Source organism: Delphinus delphis, chromosome X (genome assembly GCF_949987515.2).
Source record: "Delphinus delphis chromosome X, mDelDel1.2, whole genome shotgun sequence".
NCBI classification, from domain to species: domain Eukaryota; kingdom Metazoa; phylum Chordata; class Mammalia; order Artiodactyla; family Delphinidae; genus Delphinus; species Delphinus delphis.
In genome coordinates this window covers 102690266-102704849 of record NC_082704.1, presented here as the reverse complement: position 1 = coordinate 102704849, position 14584 = coordinate 102690266, and the positions used below count along the sequence as shown (strand labels likewise).

The 14584-nt window shown below is 36.4% G+C and overlaps 1 protein-coding gene across 1 annotated transcript; it reads left to right on the top strand.

Moving 5' to 3' along the window:
* Window positions 1-4787: 4787 nt before the first annotated feature.
* On the top strand, window positions 4788-5175 carry LOC132418238 (sororin-like). Its single transcript, XM_060002075.2, has one exon. The coding sequence runs from the start codon at window positions 4827-4829 to the stop codon at window positions 5172-5174; it is 348 nt and encodes a 115-aa protein (XP_059858058.2). The 5' UTR covers window positions 4788-4826; the 3' UTR covers window position 5175.
* The last annotated feature ends 9409 nt before the right edge of the window (window positions 5176-14584 follow it).

Sequence of the window (14584 nt, the reverse complement as noted above, 5' to 3'; positions counted from 1 at the left end):
CCTTATTTCTCCATGTACTTTTACTTTATCAGACTCCTATTAACACAAAAAGATGTGATATATATATATACATATATATATCTACACACACATATATGTACGTATATATATATATATATATATATATATATATATATATATATGTATTTACTTTATTCTAAGAAAGTCAAGAAAGGGTTTGTGACCAATTTGTTGAAGACATCCTAGTACACATTGAAGAAGGAGAGAGAGGAGAGGGGTGGAAAGAAGAAAAGGAAAACATAAAGTTAAGGTTGTTTTTCCATTCAATTTGCTCAAATACTCTTTAAGATCAGTTAATATGAATGGAAGGAGAACAAAACATTTTATATAACCACTGTTTAAAGTATTGTTTTTGTTTTAACTCTCTTGCTTAAGGAAATGCACTATTCAAATAAATAAAGACCATTAGGGTCACAGAAACTGAAATACTTGGATTTATGTAAATATTGGTAATACAACAGAAGCATATTTGAATCATGTTCTAATTATATTAATAAAACCCTTAATGATTATTGTAGAATATCCAGAAAATACAGAAAATAATAAAGGAATATACAGAAAATAAAAGATGATAGTAATTTCATAAGTAAAAATTGACAGTATAATTGTGAATATTTGTCATATGTCCTTTCAGGTTCTTTAACTGTTTTGAAAAGTTTTCTGCAGATTAATTATATTTAAATACAAATTATGTATTTCCAAAGTGCCAAACAGGAAGATATTGTCAGTTTCTTTGTAAAGCATGCCATAATCTTGCCATTTTCCTGGAAACAAATATTGTCATTTTGCAGCCCCACCCCTATCATTTGTGAAGCCCTGAGCAAGAGTATAAATAGAGGACCAATGCCATATGTCCTAATATCTTTAAATATTCAAGCTAAAAGAACTGCTAACCTATGCTGTTCTCTTAACTTCAAAAAGATACAAAACATATGAGGGAAATCATACAGTATGTGTCTGACTTATTTCACTTAGCATAACATCCTCAAGGTCCACCCACGTTGTCACACATGGCACAATATCAACCGTATGGTGATGGATGGAAACTAAATTTTCGGTGGTGAGCACGCTGTAGTATACACAGAAGTAGAAATATATGGTGTACACATGAAACTTATATAATGTTATAAACCAGTGTTACCTCAATAAATCTAAAAAATATAAATACAAAAAAATTTGTGTTAAGCTCTGGGCTTCGTATGACTAAGAATCACAAAATAACAAAGATAATAAAAATGTTATTATTACTGCTACATGTAGAAAGTTTAGCGATGTTTAGATGAGTAATAAAAACATAATAATTCATCAGTTATTTTTACATCTATTCTATAAAATAGATAGTCTTGCCTTTATATCACAAAATTACTAGTTGTGTTATAACTGAATTTTTACATAATCTGTGTTATATTAAATGACCAAATGAAAAGATGTAATTGCATTCAAAGTGTAAATAATTTGAAATATTTACACTGAAAATATGAATGCTAGGAAATGTAAGAATAAAACAATTAAAATTATTTTCTTATGATTTAAAATATTTTTTCTCCTAATATATTCAAAATTATCTATCAAGGTAAAAGACAACCCACACTTTATATTTAATGAAACTCAAAATTATTTAAAACAGGTAAACTTTTAGATATACTTTTGAAAATGTAATTACACTTTAATGTATTTTTTTGTACTAACCAAATTACAAGTGACAGTGACACTTAGGTGTCCTCTAAGAAATGTTTTGTCTTGTGATACTTGAGACTCTGTAGGGCCCAGGGCAGCAGTCCTTCTTCTTGGTTTAAGGGAAATACAGCCTTTTTGTTTTAATTTTTATGTTCTCATTAGTGAATTTTAGCATTTTTTATTACCTTACATTTATTATTCTGTACATTTTTTTTCGAGTGGTTACCTCCTGTTTAACTGCTTTGCTTTCACACTTTTGTCCTTATTTTTGAGATCTGGATGATAACCTTTCAAACCTTAGTGTACGATTTTACACTTTATTTTTGGCCTAAAAGACAGCCTAGGAATTTAAAGTGCCCAGGGACCATATTTAAAATGCACCATTCTAGTTATTCACTTACTCACCTTTAGATGCTTTTTATGCAATCAAAGTGAATTATTCACAGTCTGCATTATGAAGTTCAACATGATATAAAATCACACAAAATATATTTGGAGGCTTTAATTCAAGCAAAAAGACACCAGTCGTACATCATTTAGTGGAGATTTAACCAAGAAGTTTTCATAGAGCCAGAAGCAGAAATCATAAAACAAGAAGTGATATCACAGATTTACAACATGTATAAAGTGTATTTCTGAAGTACAGTGCACTGGAAAACAACCATTTCAACTATATATCAATCAACATTGATAGCCATAGGTACACATTTTTATTTTGTCATGAGTGGATATGAATGTGTGCTGTTATTAGCTGAGGGCTTAGAGGGTTAGATAGCTTTAAAGGCTGTAAGAGTTTAAAGGCACTCTGTGACCATTTGGAATTTATTTGTTATATTTCTTGCATGTTGGGAGATTTATCTCGAATTTTTTTCACACAATAACACAAAAAAAACTAAGCAGGTGTTGATTGGCATTTACACCTTTCCACAAAGCTACGGAAAGTTGATATTTTCCAATTTCTCATTAATTGGCTAAATTTTTAATAACTATACACAGTGATATTTTATGATATTCTCTGATATCTTCTATTTGACAGCACTTTCACTGAACCCTTCCAGCAGAGAGTCAAACAACATACTGCTCTTCACATTCACATAGAGCCAAGAAGTTTTTTCTACCCTCAACTTTTCACACTCTCACAATAACATCAACTATGAAGATACTGGTTTGGGGGGCTGCTCTTTCTTAAGGTAGAAAAAACATAACCTTGTGTCTTTAACTTCCATGCATAGTAGACTGTTCCTCCATTCTATATTTGGAAATGAAATTCAATGCATAATAATAATTTGCACAGTTTAGGGCATTAAGGTGCCAGCCAAATAGAAAACTTCCTAAGTGTACACTATAATAGCAAACTGTTTCTTGATTTTATGTCACATTCATACTCTGAACTACCAGTTTCAAGTTGCCCTTACTCAAGACAGCATTATTTCTTCACCTCAGCAATATGTGCCTGAAAGATGCAGACCACAATCACATCTTTCACTTTATCTATCTTCTTCAGTGACTAGCATTAAGGTATGCACATTGCAGAAGCTCTGTAAAAATACTGTGAATGAATGAAATAAAAATGCTATGTGATATAATTTGAGAAACACAAGAAAAATCGTTTAACAAAAATCTTTGTCTCTAACTTGTACAACAAAGTGGAGAATTCTATTCACCAATTTTTTCATGGTATTAATTATAAGAGAAACTGATAAAGTGAGTGTAGGAACCTTCCCTTGCGTCCCTCCACAAATATTCATTCCACATGGTATTACATGCTTGATGAGCAGAGGCATAAATTCTGGACACGCCTCTGCGAGATAGCGGATAATGGAGGAATAAATAAAAAGCAGTCTGATGGTGAACAAATTCAGTGGAGAGCACTGAAGAGTAGATTCTAAGGTAAAGAGGTTGTGTTGTTTGTCTTAGCAACTTCGATGAGTGTGGAAATTTAGGAAGAAGAAAGAATGCTTAACCAGTAGTTTTAGGAGAATTTTTTTGTGAAGCATTATGGGAAACTCATACACAGCTTCCATTAAGAAAATTTAGATTAGACATACATATTGGGTCAAGGTGTCTAGAGTCAGATGGCTGTGAAGCTGGACCTGATTCTATTTGAGTTCTATCTGGGAGTGCTCTCGTCTGGGATTTTGTACATACTTTGCAAAATCTCATTGCACATAAGTGTATCATAATCATTGAAATGAGCTAAAACCACATTATTCACTCTTACCATCCCCTCTTGCAAGGAAATTATTATGACTGGAGTTCATCAGACTTGGAATATTATGTTTCATAGGATACATCCAATATGTAAAAGATACTTTGTAACTGAAAGAGGAGACCACTTGGCCCTAGATGAAAAATTTTAGCTGTATGGGGGCCACTAAATTAAAGAAGTCTTTGTGAATGCTTCGTGAGATAGAAAATTATTTATTTTTCTTCTTAAAGTCATATATATATAATTTTATATAAGGTACTAGTATTTTGTTATGTTATATATTATACTAGTATTTTGAAATTTGGGGATTTGGAGTCCTGTAGATTTTGGAAACACTGAAGCATATCCTTCTTTATGGGAAGATCTTCACTGGAGCTGGAATATGCGGGTTAAATTCACCCTTGTACATCTACCAAAATGGCAAAAGCACTGCCCTTGTATATTCGGATCAAGATAACTAGGACAGTAAGACACTTGCTATGGGGCATTAGCAAGGGGTTCTAATGGACTAGGTTCTTGCAGGCACGTTTCACAATGAATATTTACTGAATAATCTTGTACCTCATTTTAAATAAGAGAGACATAACCTGAATTCTCACCATTGATGGAGGCAAACAAGACTGAAGAATGAGAGACTAGAGTAGTGCTCTGAGGAAAACAAGCAGTGAGATGATAGGGGAGACTTAAGTTCAGAGAATGTTACACATCTATCTCAAACTCTTGAAACTGGATGAAGTCCCAGGGGCCTCCAAACCTTTTCCAAAGGTGCACTTTCCAAACCTTTTACTAATCTCTTTAGATTTGGTAGAATTAAGATTGAAGGACACTCCCTGTCACCTCCGCCTCCACTCCTGCGCTGTGCTCCCTGAATGTTGAGTCCGACTCCAGGGAAGGAGACCTGGACGCCAGAGACTTGGAAATGTCCAAGAAAGTCAGGCGATCCTACAGCCGCCTGGAGACTCCTGGCTCGGCCTCCACCTCCACCCCAGGTCGCTGGTCCTGCTCTGGCTTTGAGGGGCTGCTGGCCACAGAAGACTTGGCTGGAGTCTCGCCTGTGGTGGGTTCAAAGCTAACTGAGGTCCCCAGGGTCCCTGTGAAGCCCTGGGCCCCAGACACAACTCTCCCTGGAATCTCTCCCCCGGCCGTGAAAGAGAAACGAAAGAAGAGGAAGGTGCCGGAGATCTTGAAATCGGAGCTGGATGAGTGGGCCGCGGCCATGAATGCTGAGTTTGAAGCTGCTGAGCAGTTTGATCTCCTGGTTGAATGAGATGAAGTGGGGCTGTCCCTGGCCAGACTCCCCTCTTCCCCCTGTACGTAGTCCCCTCTCCCTGTGGAGAAGACACTTGGGGTCCCCTCCCCTGGTCTCGTTACCTGTGCACGCACTGTTGCTGCACATGAGGCCTGTCCTCTGAGGGCTGGCACAGCGGCAGCGGCCGTTTCAGCTTGAGGAAACAGGGCCCGCCTGGCCCAGCCCCGCACTGGTGTCCTGCCTGTAGTCAGTCACCTACCATCCTTTCCCCACTACGTCCCAGAGTATCCCAGCCTGTTTCCAGTCGGGCCTCAGACTAGGGAGTAGGAATCACTGGCCCAGCCAGAAGAGGTTAAAGGGCTGGGGGCTGGGGGTGAGAGAGAGCACCTCTGCTCTTGTGGGGAAATGTGGCTGCTCTGCAGCAGCCCCACCAGAGCTGGATGCCGAGGGCCACAGCCAGCCTCGGGCTTTCTCTACTGAGTTGCCTCTGCTGAGGCTTGGTTCCCAGCCATGAGTGCATCTAGGTAACGAGGCTTGGGTTTCCTCTTAGATTCTGTAGATGGTCCGGGAGGACTGTCGCCATGGATTGGAGACAATTCTGTCTGTGAGGAAGAAGCAGAATATTCAGCCTATAGTCTTAAGTTTTGAAGGAGGGAGGGAAGCCTTGGTTGGGTCTCAGACTATAAATGTCTGCTGCACAGAAGCTGTGTTTTATAGTTCTGTGTGCTGTTGCTGAGATGTTCGGTTAAATGCAGGTTGATGGAGCAGTGGCCGCTTGGGGAGGGAAGGTGTCTCCAGACCCCCCAGAACCTGAGGCTCAGGGCATATGGACGGATAACTGCAGAGGGCAGGAAGGGGCCCATGGCAGGAGGCCCCCCCTCTTATCACTCATACCTGTTTTTTACAAAACAAAGTGTACAGCGTCTACTTAGCTCTAGAAGAAGAACTTAGGGGTTGAATGGTCCTGGTGACATTAGCATTTCGTAAAGTTCTAGGAAGCTTTTCTCACGTGCCAGAAAGGGGCCAGGGTTGATAACAGTTTTAACTTTCAGCTTCCTTAGCGTCCTCTCACAGGAGGACACTGCCTGAGGTAGGTGCTAGGAGTTGAACTAGGGGGAGGGTGGGGTCATCTCATTGTCTCTGGGGATCCCCACTCCCCTAGCCCCTGTTTCTCTTTTCTCAATATTGTTAAAAGGTGAGCTTTCAAAGGCTGCCCAACCACAACTTCCTCCATAGCCCAGGCCTCTGTGCCTTTTGATGTTTACAGGTTCATGGAAGTAGGGGATAAGAGGATTGTGGAGAGGCTAGTGGATAGCAGAGAATATCAGGGAAGATGAGTGCTTGCTCGGTTAGGGTCCCTGAAATGGCACGGGCCTGGTGGGTGCTAGTTAAACTCTTTGCAATTGTCCTCGCTGGCTGGCGGGACAACTCCTGGGAAATGTCTTAGTCCTGCAGAATCAGGAGTAGCCAAATGATGTTGAGTTGATGTCATGACTGCAAACTTCTTTTTGTCCCTGAAAAACTAAGAATGGAGTTTAAGGAAAAACTGGGGTTTGTTTTTTAAAGAAAACAACAATTAAAGAGTTTCTGCCTGTTCAAAAAAAAAAAAAAAAAAAAGATTGAAGGACACTGACTTAATTTGGCACTACCTTCTGAGCTCCTTGAGGAAAATTCTCTGTGCAACAGATGAAGAAAAGCAGGCATGCGCTTGATATAAACAAAGTGACAAAGAGATAGTATGCTCTTATTTTTGAAGAGATACAAAAGCATTAGTTGTGCTAAAACTTTAATGAGGTCATATTTATTACATGCATTATTATGGTATAGAAGATACTCTTTAAAATGTTGACAAATAACTATACACTATTTCCAATTCCCAGTAACATATTTTTCCAAGTTCAAATGTTGTTGTGTGAATTTTTTCTCTAGATTTTGGTAAATTATTTTCTCCACTAGCACATCATTTCTCTAGTGATTTTTTCCTTTGAAAACTACTCCTAATTAAGCAACAATAAGAATATTAAATTTAAAAATTTTCTGAGAAGTCAAGATATAGCCCTTTTACCTGCTTTCATGCACTTTAACCCTAGAAAACCTCTTGGATGCTGAAAGAGGGTCCACTTACTCATATCATACCCAACATTCTAATTACAGTAATTTGGTTTTCTGATTCCCCAAACTATAGTATATTAGAAACATCAAATTAGAAAATGAAGGGACTTTGAGCAGCAAGAACACAGGTATAAAAAATGATGTCATTTGGCAATATTAAATCTAGGATGGAGACCAGAAATATATTACAAAAGAGATTAGGATGTATACCCAGAAGTAGAGTGGCTGGATCATTTGGTAATTCTATTTTTAATTTTTTGAGGAACCTCCATACTGTTTTCCATAGTGGCTGTATCTATTTACATTCCCACCAACAGTGCACAAGAGTTCCCTTTTCTCCACATCCTCACCAGCACTTGTTATCCCTTATCTTTATAATAATAGCCATTCTAACAGGTGGGAGGTGTGATACCTTATTGTAGTTTTGATTTGCATTTCTCTGATGATTAGTGATATTGAGTACCTTCTCATGTCCCTATTGGCCATCTGAATATATTCTTTGGCAAAATGTCTATTCAGGTCCTTTACCAATTTTTAATTGGATTATTTGGTTTTTTTGTTTGTTTGTTTTTTGCTATTAAGTTGTTCATTGCAGCATTACTTACAGTAACCAAAACATGGAAACAACCTAAGTGTCCACTGATAAATGCATAAAGAAAATGTGGTAAATACAAAATGGAATGTTATTCAGCCACAGAAAAAGAAGGAAATCCTGCCGCTTGCGACAACATGGATGGGCCTTGAGGGCATTATGCTTAGTGAAATAAGTCAGATAGAGAAAGAGAAATACTGTATGATATCAGCTATATATGGAATCTAAAAAAAAAAAAAGAAATTCATATAACTAGAGAACAACTAGTGATTGCCAGATGGGAGAGTGAAGGGTGGGGGAATTGGGTGAAGGTGGTCAAAAGGTACAAACTTCCAGTTATAAGCTAAATAAGTTCTGGGGACATGATATGTGCAGCATGATGACTATAGTTAACAATATGTATTGTATATTGGAAAGTTTCGAGAGAGTAGATCTTAAAAGCTATCATTACAAGAAAGAAAATTTGTAATTATGGAAGATGACAAATGTTAACTAAAGTTACTGTGGTAATAAATTTGCAATATATACATATATCAAATCATTATGTGGTACACCTTAAACTTATACAATGTTATAGGTCAATTATACCTCAATAAAACTGGAAAAAAGACATTAGGAACTTGAAATACAGAGCAATGTAAAATCAATACAACTGAAAGTATTTTAAATTATGACAAAATACTCCTGCTTACTATGCTGTTTATAAAGGCAAAAAGGAAGAATTAAACAGTTCAGAACAGCTTACATCAGAATAGCAAACAAATAATGTGGATTTGGTTTTTATGTATTGGATAAAAGTAAACTTCAATAATTCTGAAAATACAGTGTTGTGAGACCTGAGTGATACAAGAATTAATGAAGAATGACTTACTGCGAAGTAATTTTTTTCATGAATCCTTTCCTATATGGAATACACAATTTCCTCTGAGATTTGTTCTGTTATTTTCTAGAAAAGAGCTTCAGTGGTCTCAGTGGTTGTCATTATTTCTCATAGAGTCTTCTAAGATAGGCTGAGTCTCTTCAACAAGATCTATGATTACTTAACAGAGAATTATTTAATCTCCAACTGGGCTTCACAGTACTTTCACTTTGAATACTAACCTACCATGACAGAGGCAAGGCAAGATCCAGCACTCTTGCTGCATGTGAACCATGGTGTTAACTCAGTGGAAGTCGTCTTCTGCAGGTATTTTCACAAATAATCATGATTTTCTTTGCTATACTGAATTTAATTTTCTTTTGAGGAGCCATTCCGGTATTTCTTTCACTGTATTATTTTTGGTATTTTTTTTCGAGCCCTATTTCTTTATTGCTTTAACCGAATTATTTTTAGTTTTTGTTTCCTCTTTGACTTGTGTTAATCACCATTTAAATACTTCAGTAACTTTACCAAGATAATGGATAGAATATGGAAACAATTCAGACAAATGTGTTAGAATTGAAGAAATAATTTATCTCAAATTAATATGGCTAAGAAGTTCTTTGTTTTAAGGAAAAAATAGCTTATATGTTGTACGTTACAGAAAATGATTTAATTTAAACCTTATATATTTTACCATTAATAAATATATGAAAAACTATATGTCTCTTAACAAGAGTGCTAACATAATTTTGAAGCAATTCTATTTTACTTTGTACTTATATTTCAAGTGAAAGACTTTATTTTGGTCTCAGAGTTAAACAATCAATTTTTTCTGCAGTTGCTAATTTCTTAGATATAAAATATAACCAATTAAACAGGTAATGTTACTAAAATGTTTTAAGCCTTTTACATACTGATCATGTAGATCTTAATATCATATTGTAATAAAGTAAAATAGAAGTAATTTAAAATATTAATGCTGTAAATGATACAATCTGGTAGACATTGTTTCACTTTTTGCTTTATTTTTAAAATTTTAAATTATTCATTAATTTATTTTTTATTGAAGTATAATTGACTGAGTTTCAGGTGTACAACATAGTGATTTGATACGTTTATAGATTACGCACTATACAAAGTTATTTTAATATTATTGACTATATTCCCTGTGCTGTACTTTACATCCTTGTGACATTTGTTTTATAACTGGAAATTTGTACCTCTTAATCACCTTCCCCTATTTTTCCCATCCCCCAATCCCCATCTCCTCTGGCAACCACTAGTTTGTTCTCTGAATCCATGAGTCTGTTTCTGTTTTGTTATATTTGTTTGCTTTGTTTTTTAGATTCCACATATAAGTGAAAAGATACAGTATTTGTCTTTCTCTGTCTTTAAATTTCCTTTGAACGCACATAATGGGGAATAACTCCAGTTAAATTATGCAACAGTGGCTTCCCTGGTGGCGCAGTGGTTAGGAATCTGCCCCCCAATGCAGGGGACATGGGTTCGAGCCCTGGTTCAGGAAGATCCCATATGCTGCAGAGCAGCTAGGCCCGTGCGCCACAACTACTGAGCCTGTGCTCTAGAGCCCGCGCACCTAGAGCCGGTGTTCCAAGACGAGAGAGGCCACCACAATGAGAGGCCCACGCACGGCAATGAAGAGTAGCCTCTGCTCACTGCAACTAAAAAGAAAGCCCATGCACAGCAAGGAAGACCCAACGCAGCCAAAAATAAATTAAAAAAAAAATGCAACAATGTATCTTTACAGGATGGATACTGGGGTTTATCCCCAAATCAGAGGGAGACTGCCCCTAAGGGAAAATCAGAACAGGGAATTTAAAAAGTTATAGGCATATGGGTGACCCTCCTCCATTCCATTCTTTCTGCTTCTCCATCTGATTCATTCATATTATCCTGAACATCATTTTCTTTGTGACTTTTTGCAAATAAGACTGAAGAAGTCTCCTCCTCTAAGATTTATGAGTCTCTCAGTTCCGGCGTTTACAGAACCTAACTGCATGGGAATTTCACATTCCTAGGAGAATCTGATTAACTCAGGTCAGGCCCCGTGTCCAATACTGGTCTAATCAATAGTACACAGAAAGATATCATGCACTGTTACCAATGTTTCAGCTGCCCATACAACTAGATATAGGGGTTGGGGCAATGCTCTGTTGAGGAAGGGGATTCTCTTAAACTGAGCTGACATCCCAAAAGTTACTACTATACCTATATTGTTACAGTTGTTAATCAGAAGAAGTAATGACACTGAATATTCAACAGGTATTGTGCTTCTACCATGTGCCAGAAGAACTATGGTCAAGCCTCTCATCCATTACTTCCTGTTTTCTTCACATGGTTCTTATCTCTATTTTATCCATGAAGAAACTAAAGATTAATAGTGGCTAAATATTGTGCTGAAACTCTCAGAATGGTGTGAAAAAATGCCACAAATTATAGAATGTAAATTTATTTAATGGAGAAGAGACAAATGCTTACGAAAAACAGGATAGTACCTGACCCCAGGGAGGATTTTACAGATCTCCCAATGTTCCTGATAGGCAGGCATAGCTGTGGGAAATACCACTGGAATTAGCATTGTCATTCTCATAGCAGTTTTATATCCTTCAGGTCCCCTGGTGACAATGGACTATTCTGCAGATTCTAGCTATATGACAACCCATTTGCCAGCTAGAAAACAGCTGGTATAAAATAACCCAAATGAATTCCTATGTGTCCAGGGCAAGCTTAGGTGAAGCAAAACACAGTCTTCCCCGCATGTCTCCTGGCAAGCCCCTCAAATGCTTATGGTCCATCATCAACATTTCCATTCTCAGGTCACTGGATTCCTTGCCAAATGACTCTTGGTTTTAGTGCTAAAGCTTAATACATATGTCTAATGCTTTTAAACAAAATTTATATAGCTACTCTTTTATAATAAGAAGCCAAATCACTGCTTCCCAGTAGAGAATAATCATTTCTAGCTTACACACTCACACACCCAAATCACCTTAAAATAATAGAATTCAGGCACCCCACAGCTAAACTTTAATTATGTTGTCTGATAGTAGATTGCTATATTTTGTCATCATTTCAATTCTGCCTCTATCAACACAGTGCTTTATTGTTCTTGATTACAAACCCTGTTCATTATTTACTGTTAAAGATTCAATAGTTGCATTTACACTCTGCCACAATAAATCATGCTCACCCAGCTAATGCAGCATTAAAATGAAATCAGGCTTGCAATATTGTTAAGCCATATATATTAAAGTGTTTGGGTGGACAACATAGACCAGGCATTCCAAAACTGTCTCAAGTCACACATACCACACCATCCAAAACTCTCCATTGAATGACTCTAGGTTTCATGAGACTACTCCAAGTGTTCTGTAATTATCAGATAAGAGAAAAAACACATGCACAATAAATATTCACTCTTAAGATGAAATATTTGAAAAATATACATAAGAACCTACACTTATATGCCTGAATGTGGGATGTGAAATTACTTGAATGAGTGCTCAATATTGTTTGTGTAAAGTTGGTGTCATAGCAAATGTTATAATGGGTTTAGTCTCCAGTTCAGGTTCTGCAAACGAAATTATATATAAACACACGTATATATGTATATGTATACACATAAACATTATATATAATGTTTATTTTAATAAGGTATACACCTTGATGCTTAGAGTTAATGGGAAAATCAGTGTACAGCGCTGCAATTATTTATTTGTAATGATATCTTTCTTTTTATGGGATTTTTCCATCCTTTGATGGTTTGAGTTTAGCACATTTTTGAGGAAAGTGCTATTATAGTAGGAAAAACCAGATAGAAGCTTCTGAAAATGCCTCTCCTTTCTGGCCAAGAGAGTACATCAAAAACACCAGTATATCTGGAGGGGATGCTGAAAAGTAGTGCTACCTTTAAAGATCTAAAGGCTACAAGGATGGTGGCCCCTATTTTATTTCTGTTTAATTCACCAGTCTGGACCCTGCAGAAACTGAACGGATCCAAGAGGACGACTGTAGACTATTGCAGATTTCGACAAGTAGAAGCCTTGATTGCAACGTCTGTGTTGGACATGGTATTATTGTTAGAGTAGATTAATATGGCTTCAGGTACATGGTATGTGACCGTTGATTTGGAAAATGTGTTATTTCTATTTTAATCAGAAAAGAAGATCAGTAACTGTTTGAACTCATGTGGAACAGACAAATGAATTCATTAGCAGTTTTGCCTTAGGGCTATGTTAACTCTAGTGCTCTCTCTATTATAATAAAGTCTAAAGAGCTCTACACTGTCTGGATATCCCACAGAATATCACATTGATTCATTACATCAATGATATGTTGATCAGGCAGGATAACAAAGAAGTGACTATCACAGTGGGCACCTTGGTAAGATATGTACAATCCAGGGGATGGGATATAAATCTGAGGAAGATTCAGAGGACCATAATAGCTAAATGATTTTTATAGATCCAGTGCCAAGACATATCCCCCAAAGCAAAAGAGAAGTGCAGTGCTTCCCTTCTTCAGACTCTGTAGGAAACATATTCCATACCTAGCACTGCTTCAGCCCATATACTAGGTGACACAAAAATCTGCCAGCTTTGAGTGGGGCCCAGAGCAAAAGAAGTTTTCTGCAGCAAGTCTAAGCTATAGTGCAAGCATCTGTGATTTTTCGGCTATGTGGTTTGCTGGACCCCATGATGTTGGAGGTATCAGTGGTGGGGAAAGTTGCTGTGTGAGAGAAGAAAGACAGTGTCCCCAAAAAGGAAACTGAAGTACTGTTATCCTAAAAAGGGAAAAGATGCTGGACATGAAAGAACAAACAGATATCCAACTTATCTCTATTGTAGTCATTGCAGTTTTTTTTTTTTGAAGATTTATTATTCTCAGTTGGTTTACCTCTAAAAGGCCAATTTTTTTTCCCCAATGAACACTTTTAAAACTCTAGAACACAGTTGAATGAATAATGAATCAAGATAATGAATCAACATAATGAATAATGAATCAATGAATAATGAATCAAGATAATGAATCAACATAATTTTAAAAACACTGTTTATCACATGATATTAAATGTTAAAAAATGGCTGTGCCATGTGAACATTTTCGAACTTTTGATGTGCCAATATATTTTATCAAAGATATAATCAAAATCGAAATATTTATCAAAAAGATACCTATTTTTGAAATTTTTCTCTTCCTTGTGATTAAACCCAGAAATAAAATATTTCATAGTAGATCACAATCCAATTAATATATAATTTTAATTTGAAAAAGTGACTAAGAAATAGATTCACTAATCCCCGACTTTGCAATGAAAGAAATCTGCACTAAATGCTAACTCTTCAGTGTAATTCTAATAAAAATAAAACTTTTGTTCATTACCACTTTTAAGCTTTTTCTAATTAACTCTGAATAGAATCACTGAAAAAAATAGATCAGAATAGAATATTAAAATCTAAGATCCTAATTCGCATAAGTCTGCAATATTCAAAGATCTACAATGTCATTAAAACCTCTTAGAGTTTACGAACTTAGAAATAAATAATAAAATAAATGGCACTAGAAACTTTCATTTTTCTTCATATCCCACATGTCTAACAGTATTCTTTTTATATTTTTAAACCCACGCACATATGGTCACCTTATCTTTGATAAAGGAGGCAGGAATGTACAGTGGAGAAAGGACAGCCTCTTCAGTAAGTGGTGCTGGGAAAACGTGAGAGGTACATGTAAAAGTATGAGATTAGATAACTCCCTAACACCATACACAAAAATAATCTCAAAATGGATTAAAGACCTAAATGTAAGGCCAGAAACTATCAAACTCTTATCAAATTCTTA

Excerpts from the sequence above, each read along its gene's own strand:
- LOC132418238 (XM_060002075.2), top strand. The coding sequence starts at position 4,827 with ATGTCCAAGAAAGTCAGGCGATCCTACAGCCGCCTGGAGACTCCTGGC.